Below are 14,054 nucleotides of genomic sequence, written 5' to 3' on the forward strand. Positions count from 1 at the left end.
AATAATCTTATTGACTATTGTTAATTAGTTTTTATTATGTTTTAGTTTTATGCTATCATTGAGGCTCGACCAAATAAATATTTAAAGATAAAATTTGATTTATTGCTAAGAAGCCTATATTAACCAACGGTGACAGAAATTATATTATTAAATTATAAAATATATATAAATATATAGCTTTTTTGAAGAAAGACAAAGAAACACACTTTCGCATTTATAATATTATACTAAGAATAACATATGTAATGATTAGAATAATACATTTATAAATATGTAATTTAAACCAGTGACGATACAAAATGCACTTATAACCTTGCGGAGGATTTGGTTATGACCGTAATGTATGATAACCCTTCTTCTGACCCAAACTGTACTGAATCATGCATGTATATGATATGACATATTTTGTACCTGCATTAAAAATACTAGCTTTCCGCCCGTGGCTGCGGTCGCGTGTTCTACAGAATTTCGTACTTCGTAAATTCTCGGATATAGGACTCTATGATATTTTTTACGACTTTAGATGCATATATCTCGCCAACTACCTATTTTTGTTAGCAAAATACCTCTTTTTCATTTGTAACTATAATGATAATGACGTATGACACTTTCGAATTTATTTTTTTGGCCACCTTTTTTTTCAGTTTTATAGCATTCAAATGCTTAAATGAATAAGAAATTAAAAATATACATACATATCATAGATATATCCACAACAACACTCCAGATCCAGTAAAACACTAAATTTCATTAACCTTGCTCAAACGGTTTCAAAGATATGGACAACTAAAAATCGACAATTTTCCACTGACTGACTCACTCATATCAACCTAACCCACTTCCAGGCGACCTGGGCAGTTGAAATATAGCATATAACTAGCTAATTATGTTTTTATTTAGGAAGGAAATCTAAAAACAATATAGTCTTAATAAACAGAGGGGGTCTCCAAAAAAAGAAGCATTTTTTAATGTAACGTCTAAACCGTTACATGTAGATATTTGAAATTTGGACAAAATATTATGTTAACAATGCATAAACAATATAAAATTCACTTGCTGTTCGTTAGTCTCGCTAAAATTCGAGTATGGCTGGTCTGATTTTTATAATCATGGTATTGGTGCATTCTGAATAATTCAGGGAAGGTAAGGACAATACGGAGACGGACGAAGCGGCGAGCGGGAAGCAAGTAAAACAATATTTTCTAAAAATGAAAAAAATCGTGTCCCCAATCCCCATACAAGCAACATATAATACACGCCAAACAAACGGCCAACGAAATGTGTCGACGCGGGGATGGCGTACGCGACTCCACAAAATATTATGAAGCTGAAGAGTTTGCTTTTTTGTTTACTCACTTCATAGCCCACTTACTGAGAAAGACTATAGGCTATATATGTACCACGGGCGAAGCCGGGGCGGAACAAAAATCTCTTTACTTTAAAACTCTACTTGTAGAACTTGGCGCACATTTAGATCTCAATACTTTTTCGACGAAGTCCTCAACCAAACATATTCTTACTTAATAGCAGGAATTTTTTTTATAGAATTTGTCCGAAAAACAGATGTCTGATTGCTTTATTTATTAGGTTGTACTGTTAATTAGAAAAGGATACTATACTCGTATATTTATTTGAAGCTTGAAATTGATTGATTTTTAGATAAACATAATACATAAGAATATACTGAAAAGGGTGTCTTTTTCCCCAGTCACCCAACAAAACACAATAACATTCACATGCTACTATTTCAAGTCGATCTTCTGTGGGGGATGTGGTACCTTACCCGGTGCGAACTGGCTCCGTTCGTGCCGACGCGTGTTCGAAATCTACATTTAATTCACTTTGTCACATAGCAAGAAATTTTATAGTCGATAGATAGATAGATAGAAAGGAATCGATAGAACAATATTTTTTTTTATTAGTATTATGTTATCTGTGGTGTTACAACAATGTAAATCTATTCTCTTTATTATAATGATTGACCGGTGATTTTATAGAAAGTAACATAAAAGTTGCATGAAAAGCACTTTGACAAATTTCATAGGTCATAAGCTTACTAATTTTAAATGTGAAAGTTTCTGTGTTTGGATAAGTGTTTAATCATGCTAAATCAGATAAGCGGGTTTTTTGAAATGTTAAATACATTATGTTATTTAGTTGATTGGCATATTATAAATATAGCTCAGTTTAAGTGACTATATCGAGCCTATATTAAACTTGTTCAGGTACATTATTACCAAAAAATATAACAACGGATAACTTGAAAAATAAATAGAATTGTATATGTTATCATATGATAAAATATTTATTTCGTTAGCCTCAGTGGCATTAAATTAATTAAAACTTATAAAAGTAATCAACATTACCCATTAAGATTATCTCAATTTTTCCACACCTGTAGATATGATGGACTGTCGACATTTATGTAGACATTTTTTCCATGGTGTTGTTTCCTTAAATCATAACTCAAAGTTTTTTCCGCTACATTTCTTTCAGCTTCTACTGCTGGGATGGGAAGGCGCTTAATGATTTCAACTGGTGCAGGATAACGCTGTTGGACCCTCACTTCGTAAGGTTGAAGTTCAGGTACTGGTGATTGGTCTGGTTCATTTGCTTCAATTTTCATGACAGGCCTTTGATTGTTATTAATGTTTTCCTCCTGTTGTTCCACTACTGGAGATGCATCAACAGAAGCATCTTCATTTTCTGGGGCTTGCTGGTTTTCCATTTCGTTATTTTGCTGGCGGAAAGCATTTTCATACACTAAAGCCTGTGTGAAGCGATTATAATTAGGGATGTATTGCTGTTGTCTGGCTTCTGTATTTACATTTTCGGCCTGATTAGAAAAGCCATTAGAAGCAGGTTTTGCTTCTTCGTAATTGTTCAAAAAGCCGTTTTGCCACTGTTTATTATTTTGATTTTCAAATGACTGTTCTTCTGAGTTATCTACTGTTTGCTGATTCCTAGGTCTCCAATCATTGTTATTATTATCCTGAACTTGACCACTGCGAAGCAATTGTGGCAATACTTGTCTCAGATTTTCTTGGTTAAAAAGGTATAATTGTGGTCCATTGAAAAATCGTTCTTCTTGTTGTTCCTGTTCTACGCCTTCTGCTTGGGCTTCCTGTACAAGAGGAGCCTTCAAAATGTTTTGGTTTTCACGGCGAGAATTATATGATGATGGGGAATTTTGTTGTCGAACTCTTTGTTCATTTTGAAATTGATTTAGAGTTATTTCCCCAGAAGAATGTGATCGAAGTTCCATATTGCCCGATTGAAGGTCTTGAATTTGATTTGGTGTTAAGTAAACAACAATATCCCTAGCAACAAATCTCTTTTGTTGATTTTGTGCTGCTCCAGCCAATGAGGAATTAAGCTTTTTGAAGGATTGAGGTCCTCGATCTAATTGTCTAGCTTGAATTGCGAATGCTGCTATGATAACGGAAAATATGGTCACCTGAAAATTAAAAAAAATCGTATGTATTATAAGTGTTGAATTCTGGAATTTACAATTACTTTGTAATTTATTATTTATTCATTATACTTACTTGATGTAACATGGTGGATAATATGGAGGAGATATCTCAACGGTAACTGTCGAGCGTCTAACTTTGAATGTAAAATTCAGCTTTATATATGAAATTTTGTTTAGTAGAAAATAGCTTATCTATAAATAAAACGATTTTTTTATATCGAAATTTACATACAAGATTTTTTTGAATCAAAGCACGCATATTTAAACGGAATCATGATAATTAAGCAATTCGAATGTAAAATAAAATAGTAAAAATAGACCTATGCTTTCTCATATTATATTTAGGTTACGCAAAAGTAATCGATGTTGTTTAAGGATGACTTTCCCTTTAAATATTTGAATAAAAAATGTAAGTTTTAATAAGCTTTTGTTTTCGTTTATCGGTAGACGGATGACGTACCTACCTACCCGTATGAGTAAATCAAAATCGGCAAATCTTATTCCGTTCAAACATTATTTATATGTCTATATAAAATATAATAACCGGAAACTGCGACTTCACTCGCATTGTACCTGGCTAAATGAAGCCTTTGAAAATTGTATAGAAATCCATAAGAGGTATTTACGTGAAAGGGATGTTAAGATAGTCTTGAAATATCGTTGTTTATAGCAATTTACTTAAATATTTTTATATTATTTTTAAATATTGTTAGGTATGATTATAATTTTATGTTTATTTAATCAATTTATACATTCGCAATATATTAAAAGTTATTTCAATAATATTTGTAGGTTTATTGTAATTTATGTAAGTATGTTATTACCTAAGGTGCTATAAATAGACAAAAATTGACTCTTTGGAGATGTTCTCTATCACGTGATATTTACTGCTTTGATATCGATGACCAGATCATTATGTGATTTAAATAATATTAAAAAGAGTGATTACTATAAAATACGGATGTGACGCCAAAACAATGGTTGCTTATTTTTGTTCTGTTTGTTGGTCTGTATGTGCATCAGTCACGTAAACATTTTGACAAGTTTTATATTGTGTGATCGACCAATAATAGGTTCGCTTATAAAATAAATTTTCTTGAAAAATAAATTACAGAGGATAAATGATAAAATGGTATCATCGGAAACGTATTTAAAAATGAAATAGAGGTTTCTGCAAAGGTTTTTAGTTTTTAAATAAATACTTGATGAGATATAAATACAGCTCTTAAATCGTAAAAAATCTCATACAGTGTCATATTCGGAAACAATATATGTAGTTTACACGAATGATACCACGTGCGGAAAGCTTTAACAAAACTCTTAATATAAAAATTAAACACATAAATATTTCACACTTATTTTGAAATCTGAATTTGCTCATTCTAATGAGCATTTTCCATTCAATGTCTCGGGTATCTACACCCATAAAAAAACTATATATTACCCATTTATCTATAATTACCCAAAGCTGCGAATATTTGTAATGCGTTCGATTGAACTGTAGGTGAATTGGCCAGAATTTCAAATTTTGTTGAGGTCTCATTATTTAGTTTGACCGTTGAATTGGATTTAATATGCGATAGATACTTGTCGTTGCCCGCCACTGCGTTTGCGTGAACGTTGAACGTAAACAACTGGAGGTTTTCAATAAAATTAGGTTTAAGGTATAGATAAAATACTTAAATTACATATTGAAACCGAGGACTACACAAAATAACAGTAATATTGTCAATAATTTAAACAAAAACTTTATAAACTCAATTTGGACTCTGGATTTGGAGATTTTCTCTTAGGACCCAATATATAAAGATCGTTGCTGACTCTTGTAACAGAGATATTAAGTTGACCATAAGAAAAACAGCCGGTTGTCAGGTCTACTAAGCAGGGGCTTTGTTGACTTGATGTTCGTTATTTTTGGAACATTGTGCGCTTCAACTGAAAGGGGAAATTGTTGGTGATGAGAGATTTGCGCGATATGAGAACAGTCTCTCCGGCACCATAATCAGTAATGATGACAACTGCAATAAACTTGTAAAGCGTTGACGACAAAAAACCCAGTATCCGGATAGGCTACCGTGTCACCAAGATGAAATGGATAAATGGAAAAGGAAATTAAATAAAACAAATGGAAGTTTGTGTCTAGTCAAAATTTCAATGATCTGCCAGTTATAATTTGTCTTGCCTTGACCGCGTGGAGGAAATTAGTGATATCTTTGATTTCAGATCCAGATCAAATTCCAGTAGTTCCGGAGATTGGCGTCTACAAACAAACAGATAGACCGACAGACACCATTTTTTACGCATTCTTCCTCTTTACTGCTTTATTATATATGTATAGAGTATTGAGTATTGTATATAGATTTTTGTCATTAGTTGGTCATAAAAATATTATACATTTTATGCCTAAAATCAAACACAAGAAAATACTATATTATACATTGTTTTATCTGACATATAAGCTAAACAAAGATTTAGAACTGATCAAGTACTACTTTTTTAAATCTACACAGAGAATTTAACTCATACCTATTATTAGGAATGTACCAGTTATGTGACTTTCATTTTTATCCCATGCTGGTTTAATACATGGATATACAAAATGTGATTCACAGCTTAACATGTTTTCTAACATATTTGAGAAGAGAAGACGATGATATGCAGATAAACTGAAAAGTTTTGTTTACATACTTATCTAAATGTCACTAGTCACAAGCAGTCATCATTGTAATAAAAAGAGATGAGGTTGCATAAATTTCTATTGTCTCTATCAGGTGTTTTATTTTGTAAATATAAGTTTTATAGACTGATAGAATAATATTTTATTGAATGTATATTTAGAATGTTTTATTGTGTCAATATGTTATAGCTCCAGTGATCAAAAGGTCACATTAAATTATCACAGGCCAAAAAAAAAATTTTAAAAAATCCCATGTCTTATCACTTTTTGCTGTGATATTATTATGACCAAAAGAGTAGTTAGAAATTAGTTCTGAAGGAATGTTATTAGGTCAAACGATTAAAGTACATAAAATAACTTTTAAATTAATAAAGAAAACATTGAACACGTAAAAAATTGATGTTTAGTAAATTAATGTTTACTACTTACCCGCAAATCGGAAGGAATAAATTGTATTGAGTAGTTACACTTACAATATACTTGTTCATAAATCCATGCAATTGTTGCCTCGATTAATTTATGTTAAAGCTTAACATGACTACTAATAGTGGCCCGAAAATAATTTTTTAACAAGATTAATAATTAACTTTTGAATCAAAGAAAATACGTACACAAATAAACCCCCTAATAATACATAAAAAAATACTTTTATATCTATCCTCCCCCACTTCTCCTATGTGAAAATATAGCTTTAATTAAATAGAGTAAGAGAACAAGTTGTTTTACTTTCTTCTGAATTTTCATCTGTGGTATATGTGTGGTATCTTCTTGATAAACCATTTGGTATTGTTAATTAGAGGGAATACTAGAAGAAAAATGTTTTAATTTCTAATTATTTATTTGGTTGAGCCTCAATGTTGGCATAAAACTTATACCCCTAAAATCAATTAACAGTAAGCTATTCTTATCGGTTACATTATTTGTGTTTCCACAGCTGGAGATATGCTGGACTATCGACATTAATGTAAACATTTTTGCCATGATGATGTTGTCTCAATTCAATAGGTACATTTTCAGCTTCGGCTCTGCCTGAAATTCTCACTGCATTTTGCTCCGTATTTCTGTCTGCATTCTGCTCTGCATTCTGCTCTGTATTCCTTTCTGAATTCCTAACTGCATTTCTCTCTGAATTTCTCTCTGCATTTCTCACTGCATTTCTCTCTGAATTCCTCTCTCCATTTCTCTCTGCATTCCTCTCTGAATTTCTCTCTGCATTTCTCTCTGGATTTCTTTCTTGCACTGGTATGCGTTTGATAACTTCCACTGGTACAGGATAGGGTTGGGGGACTCTCACCTCGTATGGATGAAGAATAGGGACTAACACTGGTGCTGGGACGGGTACATTCACATGTTTCACAACAGGCACATGCTTGTGTTGAGTAATGTGTACCTCCTTCTGGATTATAACTGGAGATAAGTTACCAAAAGCTTCTTGTCCCAATGATTTTGAGTTTTCTGTCGCGTTGTTTTGTTCGCGTAAAACATTGCCACGAACTAAGGCATTTAAAAAGGAATTATAATTAGGGATCTGTTGTTGATTTGATTCTGGATTACCACTTTCAGGCTGATTATTTTGAACATTAGATACTGGCTTTCCTTGTTGGTAATTATTGTTTTCAAAAGTGTTCTGGAAATATTTTTTAATCTGTTCTTGTAAATATTGTTCTTCTGAGTTTTCTTGTTTGACCGGATTTCTTGGAGTCAATTCATTTTGATTATTTTGCTGATTTTGCTCACTGGGTTGTACTTCTGGTCTTTGATTTTCTTGACTAAACAATAATAATTGAGGTGTCAATCCACCGCGATTCAGTGATAGCCCGTTTGGTGCATTAAAATTTCTTTCACCTTGTTGCTCTTGTTCTACATCCACTAATTGCGATTTATGCACAAGCGGAGCCTTTAATATATTAAGGTTGTCACGGTGAGAATTATACCTTAATTGAGAATTTTTTTGTGTCATTTGTCGTACATTTGGTCGTCGACTTATCGATATTTCGCCTGACGAATGTGACCGAAGTTCCATCTTGCCTGCTTGAAGGTCTTTTATTTGATCTGGGGTTAGATAAACTATTATACCTTTATCGGCAAATCTTTTCTGTTGATTTTGTGCCGTTCCTGCTGACGAATCATTTGTATTCGTAAAGGTTTGAGGTCCTCGATCCAATTGCATTGCTTGAATAGCAACTGCTGTTAATATAAAGATGAGAGTTATCTGAAATGAAAGAACACGATATTTAAACTTATGTTATAAGGAATGTTCATTAATTAATTTTTTATATTTTTTATTTAACTGACCTGAGATAACATTTTGGATAGTTTAGAGATGAGGTCTCAACGGAAACGGTTGAGCGTCTAAATTGGATTATAAAAATCAGCTTTTTATATACATTTATGCGTAGTGGAAAATAGCGTATCTATAATTAAAGCGATTTTTTTATATCATAATTTACATACGTTTCTATAGGAAGCACATCTTCCTAAGGTTTTAAAAATAAATGTTATAAATTTATAATAATTATGCAATTCAAAATCAGAATAATATAGCAGGTATCAATGAACGGTACGATTTTGAAGTGGGTTACTAAGTCAAGTAAATAAAGTTAGTATATGTGTACTGTGACGGTATTATTTTTGTCTTTTATTGTTAATTTTATTATCACAGCACATGGGTGATAAATAAGTAGATGTGGCATAGTGATGAAAACTTCTGACGTTATGTCGATAAGTCGGGTTGAGATCAAGCAAGCGTATATGACTTATTTATATTATTGATTTTTCAATTGCTCTCAAAATCAATGCTCAAAACGGTGAAAGAAAACATCGTGAGAAGATCGGCATGTACAAGAATAAAAAATTTGACGACATGAGACCAGCGTGGTGGATTATTGCCACCTAGGGGGCCTGTGTCCCAGCTGTGGGAACATGTAAGGGCTGATTATGATTAATTTTATAATATTAAATACGAATTCAATTTATTTATGTAGCATTTCTTTATAAAAAGTAAAATTCTATTTTTAGTAGATAACTCTTGTAACCAACCTATGAAAATTTTTATGCTAAAGATATAATTCGATTAATTTACGCAATATCTCTTTTCAAAAGGTTTGGAATGTCAGATTATCGATAAATTTTTCGATCGTTACATCAACTACAGAGTCCGAAAAAGCAATAATCTTTCGAATTTGATTTTGTGTCTATTTTATTTTTAAAATGTCTGCAAATTATACATATACATAAATTAGTAAGCAAGAATGGGAAAAAGTAGCTCATTAATCAGAGTACACAATTTGAGCAGTGACGTATACGTTGGTAAGTTTCCGTGTTAAACTTGTTTGTAACACGTAAATTTACTAAACTTGTTACTTTTTCAAGAGATGAAGGTATTAATTTAAAAGGTATTAAAAAATAATTATTATTACCATTAGCTTCTCTTATGGGTATCAAATAAAAGTATATAAAATTGCTCAAAAAATTATACCTTACGTTAACATAACATTAGATCACTTATCATGAAAACGTTTTTAGCCTATGTGCTATTCCGCACTATAATCTATCTCTGTACCAAATTCCATACAAATACGATAAACTGTTTCTACGCGACGAATAACAAAAATCAATCTATATTTAAAAATTTTTGCGTTCATGTTATTAAAAACGAAAACTATCTAATGTACTCTCCTTTGTCAAAGAAAACTTACACCAAAATCTACTCGATTACTAGAGAAAAAAATCCATGAAAAGAAATCAATGCCTAAGTTTATTTTATTTTATTTGTGTTGAACAAAAGTACGTTTAATTAAAAATGGTCAAACAAAGGTACGTTGACTACATATCTTCCCTTTTTAAGCATAAACCTATGACACATATAGTTAAAATAAACAATGATTTGTAAACTTGTGGGAGTCGAGCATATTCCGACGAGAATTGGGCCAGCTCGCATCGGGAAAGGCACTACTGGAACCCCACAGAAGGTCGGCGTGAAATAGGACCATGCGAATGTTTCGTTCGTTGAGTGGGGGAGATAAGCCTCTAGCTCTAGCCTATTTTTGCCCTTCCCAGTACTTTCCTTCATTTTTCTATTCATTGCTTAATACTTCTCCATTAAAAGTCGGCAATCCATTTGTATAGGCGTAAGACAGTATGGACACTTAAAGCGCTTCTCATCAGGCGATCCTCCAGCTTTATTGCCGACGATGGCATTAAAAGGAAAAAAAATGAAATAACACTTTATTCTGTACAATAGGTATGTACAGCTAGTAAATTTTAAAAATGTTAAAAGATATAGCATTATTACTTACATTTATATGGTCAGTTACCAAATATGCAATATTTGTTTTTTACCCTTTATGTAAAGTGATAAGGTTTATTTGATTTCTAATTTTTATCTTATGAATATTGGTTTCATATAAGATCGTGCATGTTTAATGGTAATAAAGATTAGCTGATAACCAGCGCGTTGAAATAGTTACCGCTTGATCTCATACCTGATATAATCACGTATGTATGGGTCCCTAACACAATCTTACTAACACAGTTATACTGCTGGTATGGTATTATCTTATCTGTGGTAATACTATCTAATAGTATTTTTAACTCGGTAGTACCTTTGAAACATATTTTTTTATGCTTGAAAAGTTTTCATGGCTTTGAAAGTTTTTAATAATAAATATTTCTTGAAAAGAATCGAGGAAATTATCAAAATGTAAAACGAAACAACAATCTATGAACAAAGATAAATAAAATTGAACAGAATGTGTTTAAAATTTTGCCTGTCGTTATTTAGAAAGCAAACGCTAACCGTTTGAATACGAAATCGCCGAGTTCAGAACTAGGAAGTAAAGATTTCGATATTTCGAATTATACATTACTATTGCACCATAATTAATTAAACTGTTAGATTTTTGATTTTAAAATCCCAAAAAACATACAAAAATTAATAAATAATGGCATTCTATCTAAATTTTTAATATAAATTAGTGTAACTAACTAGTCCGAATAGTTCGAATAAAAATGTTTATATATAGAAGTGGAGATATTTTTTACTTTCAAAAAGTGAAGGAAATGTTAACATCTATTTATTTAAATGTGACGCAATTTGACAACATCTAAAAAGCTTGTTTGCTAATAATAAAAATGATGTACAAAAATCATGTTACTCAGTCAAAAGTAAAATAAGTAACATATTTAAATATGTATATGTTAATTTCTAGAGTGTAAACAACATTTAAAATATGCATTTAAGGATATCGTCATAGAATTTAAAACAAAGAAGGTAACAATAGAAGCATATTAATATTTGAATTGAGCAACATTTTGATCTGCGCTACACATCGTGACTTTATCTACTTAATAGCATTTCAATTAGATCATGTCGACAATCGTTATTGGTGAAATTGTTCTGGCTTCGATTTATGCAACACGCTGCCAGCATAATGACTCAGTCCTCGTTAACATAATCACTGAGAATATCTTAAATCAGAACGTCTGAAGCAATGTGTCCTCATAAAATGTGTGGCGGACGCATACTTATGATGTTCCATTCGATAACTATTGTTTATGTGTAAACATTGAGAAATAAAATAGGTTTGCAGCAAGATAAGATCGAAGTGTAACGATACGATTCCTGCATTATGTAATTACCTGGATTTATATTGTGAAGACCAGCCAGCCGTTAACGTAATAAGCCTTTGTATTACGGTCTACATAATATTATGAACACAAACATGCCGGCAGTTTTATTGCATTATGCAAATTGTCTTTAGCCGTTGAGAGTAATTATTTGAATGTTTTCGTTTTGGAACATTAAATAACGTACAACATAAATAAATATTCAACATTTTATTAATAGGTATATCACAAATTCACTGGGACACGACATCAGTCCAAAGTCATACTATTCTCGATATTCAAGCAAATTCACACTACATTCAAATATAAGTGAAAGCAACGTCAGTACGTTTTCTATCATTCATTCACATATAATTTATAATGCCAAAATTAGGTTCAGCATTGCTGTGCATTCAAAAAATTAAAACGTTATTAAACCTACTTCAGGTACGTTTGATACAAAAGATGCAAAAGCCTTCGCTTGAAATCAGCCAAACTTATCATAATAATACCAACAGGCAAGATAACAAATATTAAATAATCGAGTTATATCATGTGAAATGTTCACATTGTATGCCCAAAATTATAAAAGAAGGTTTTTAAATTTTTAATAGTGGCCGTAATTGTGACCTTCTTCGCTTCCTCCGAGGCCTTGGGATTGTTCTCCGTAATAATGTCCCTGAATTTCTGGTTGATGGGATTCAGCATATGCTTTTAAGCCTTCGCCGCTCTCATAACCACCGGCGAACTGTTCGTAGCCGCCGTGTTGGTAACCTCCATGTTCAATGCCTTGGGAGACTCCTCCATGCTCTAATCCCCCAGAAATTCCTTCATGTTCTAAACCTGCAGAGAGACCTCCATGTTCTAAGCCCCCATGCTCAAAGCTCCCATGCTCCAAGCCACCGTGCTCTAAGCCTCCGTGACCGAGATGGCCGGCAAGATGATCGGTGTTAAGCCTGTGGTCTTCGAGCACTAAGCCATGACCATGTACGTGCTGAGTTTCAGGGTGAATTTGCTTCAAGTTCTGTTCGCTTTGTCCCTTTTCAAGCGGATGTTTCAAGAGATGGCTGTGTTCCTTCTTGATGTATACGGGGACTGGATGGAAATGTTCAAATTTGATTGACTGATGTGATTTAGCATGTTCATGTTGGATCTGATGATGATGACCTGACTCAGAAATAAGCGCTTGATGATCGACTTGAGGGGCCTCTTCGTGGATGAAACCAGGGTAGGCTGCCGCCACAGCAAACAGTCCAAGGAAGATCTGAAAATATATAATAATTTAAAATTCACCTCGTCTCACTAATACAGATTGTTCAAGATTTAAATGAGTTGCGAAAAATGGACGAATTTAGATCTATGACGGAAATTGTCTTAATTGCTACATGTAAGTAATTTGATATCGTTAAAAGACGATGAAACGAGTTTCACTAAGAGATAGCGTGAGGAACCCTGACAGTGTCTTAAGTAACGAGAAAGGCTTCCTGTAACACTTGGTTGTAATTTGCAATAATTTATCAGGAAGAAAAAAATAGTGGCGCTTCATCGAATTCATGTTTAATGTAGGTAAATCACTGTTCTATATAATTGATGAAATTAAATTAAACACTAGTTGGATTTTATTCGTTGAGAATTAGGAAACACTTTTTTACATTATAACACAATCACAAAACACAAGTTACGCACATGGTACTTCATTTTGGTAAGTCTACTGGTCTCTGCAGGAGGGTTGTAGATAATGTTAGCAATTGCTATTTGCATCGCTTATATACTCGTTTCACTCAAGTGCGGGCGTGTGAGTGCTCTGCTTAACTGTTACGTATACGATCAGTACACATTGGCAAGCTGATCGCGTCTTAAGAACAATAGATAGAAACTAATAGGAATTAAAATTACAAGTAAAAAAGTAATTGAAAAGTTCATGAAAGTTTAAGTGAAGTCAACAAATGCATATAAATAATAGATTTCACTCGATTTTAAACAGAAACATTTAAAATTTATTGAGATTTTAAAAACATATGAGTTTAATTAAATAATGAACATTTCTTAGTAGACAGGAAGTCATGAAGTTCTCATAAGGATTAAATATGTTGTCCCGGTCCAGTATGATGTTATAAGATTCTATAACTTTCATTGACCATAAAAGTAAAACATCATTTATGAAAATGTATGGTAGCCTCCAAACTACTTGAGAAAATGTTTCTCCGGCCATGTCCGGCTTCGCCCGAGGAACATGGAATGAAATATTGTTCATTACTATTTTTATTGCTTTTGCCTGTAAAGACAGAATACATA

At 32.5% G+C, this 14,054-nt stretch overlaps 1 protein-coding gene across 1 annotated transcript; it reads right to left on the reverse strand.

The window, feature by feature from the left end:
- Positions 1-11,975: 11,975 nt before the first annotated feature.
- Positions 11,976-13,582, reverse strand: LOC119832829 (cation channel sperm-associated protein 1-like). The gene is made up of 2 exons (XM_038356615.1): positions 13,446-13,582; positions 11,976-13,023 (listed from the first exon to the last, which is right to left on the reverse strand). The coding sequence occupies exons 1-2, from the start codon at positions 13,518-13,520 to the stop codon at positions 12,367-12,369; spliced, it is 732 nt and encodes a 243-aa protein (XP_038212543.1). The 5' UTR covers positions 13,521-13,582; the 3' UTR covers positions 11,976-12,366.
- Positions 13,583-14,054: the final 472 nt, after the last annotated feature.

This window comes from Zerene cesonia, chromosome 16 (assembly GCF_012273895.1).
Source record: "Zerene cesonia ecotype Mississippi chromosome 16, Zerene_cesonia_1.1, whole genome shotgun sequence".
Classification (NCBI taxonomy): Eukaryota; Metazoa; Arthropoda; class Insecta; order Lepidoptera; family Pieridae; genus Zerene; species Zerene cesonia.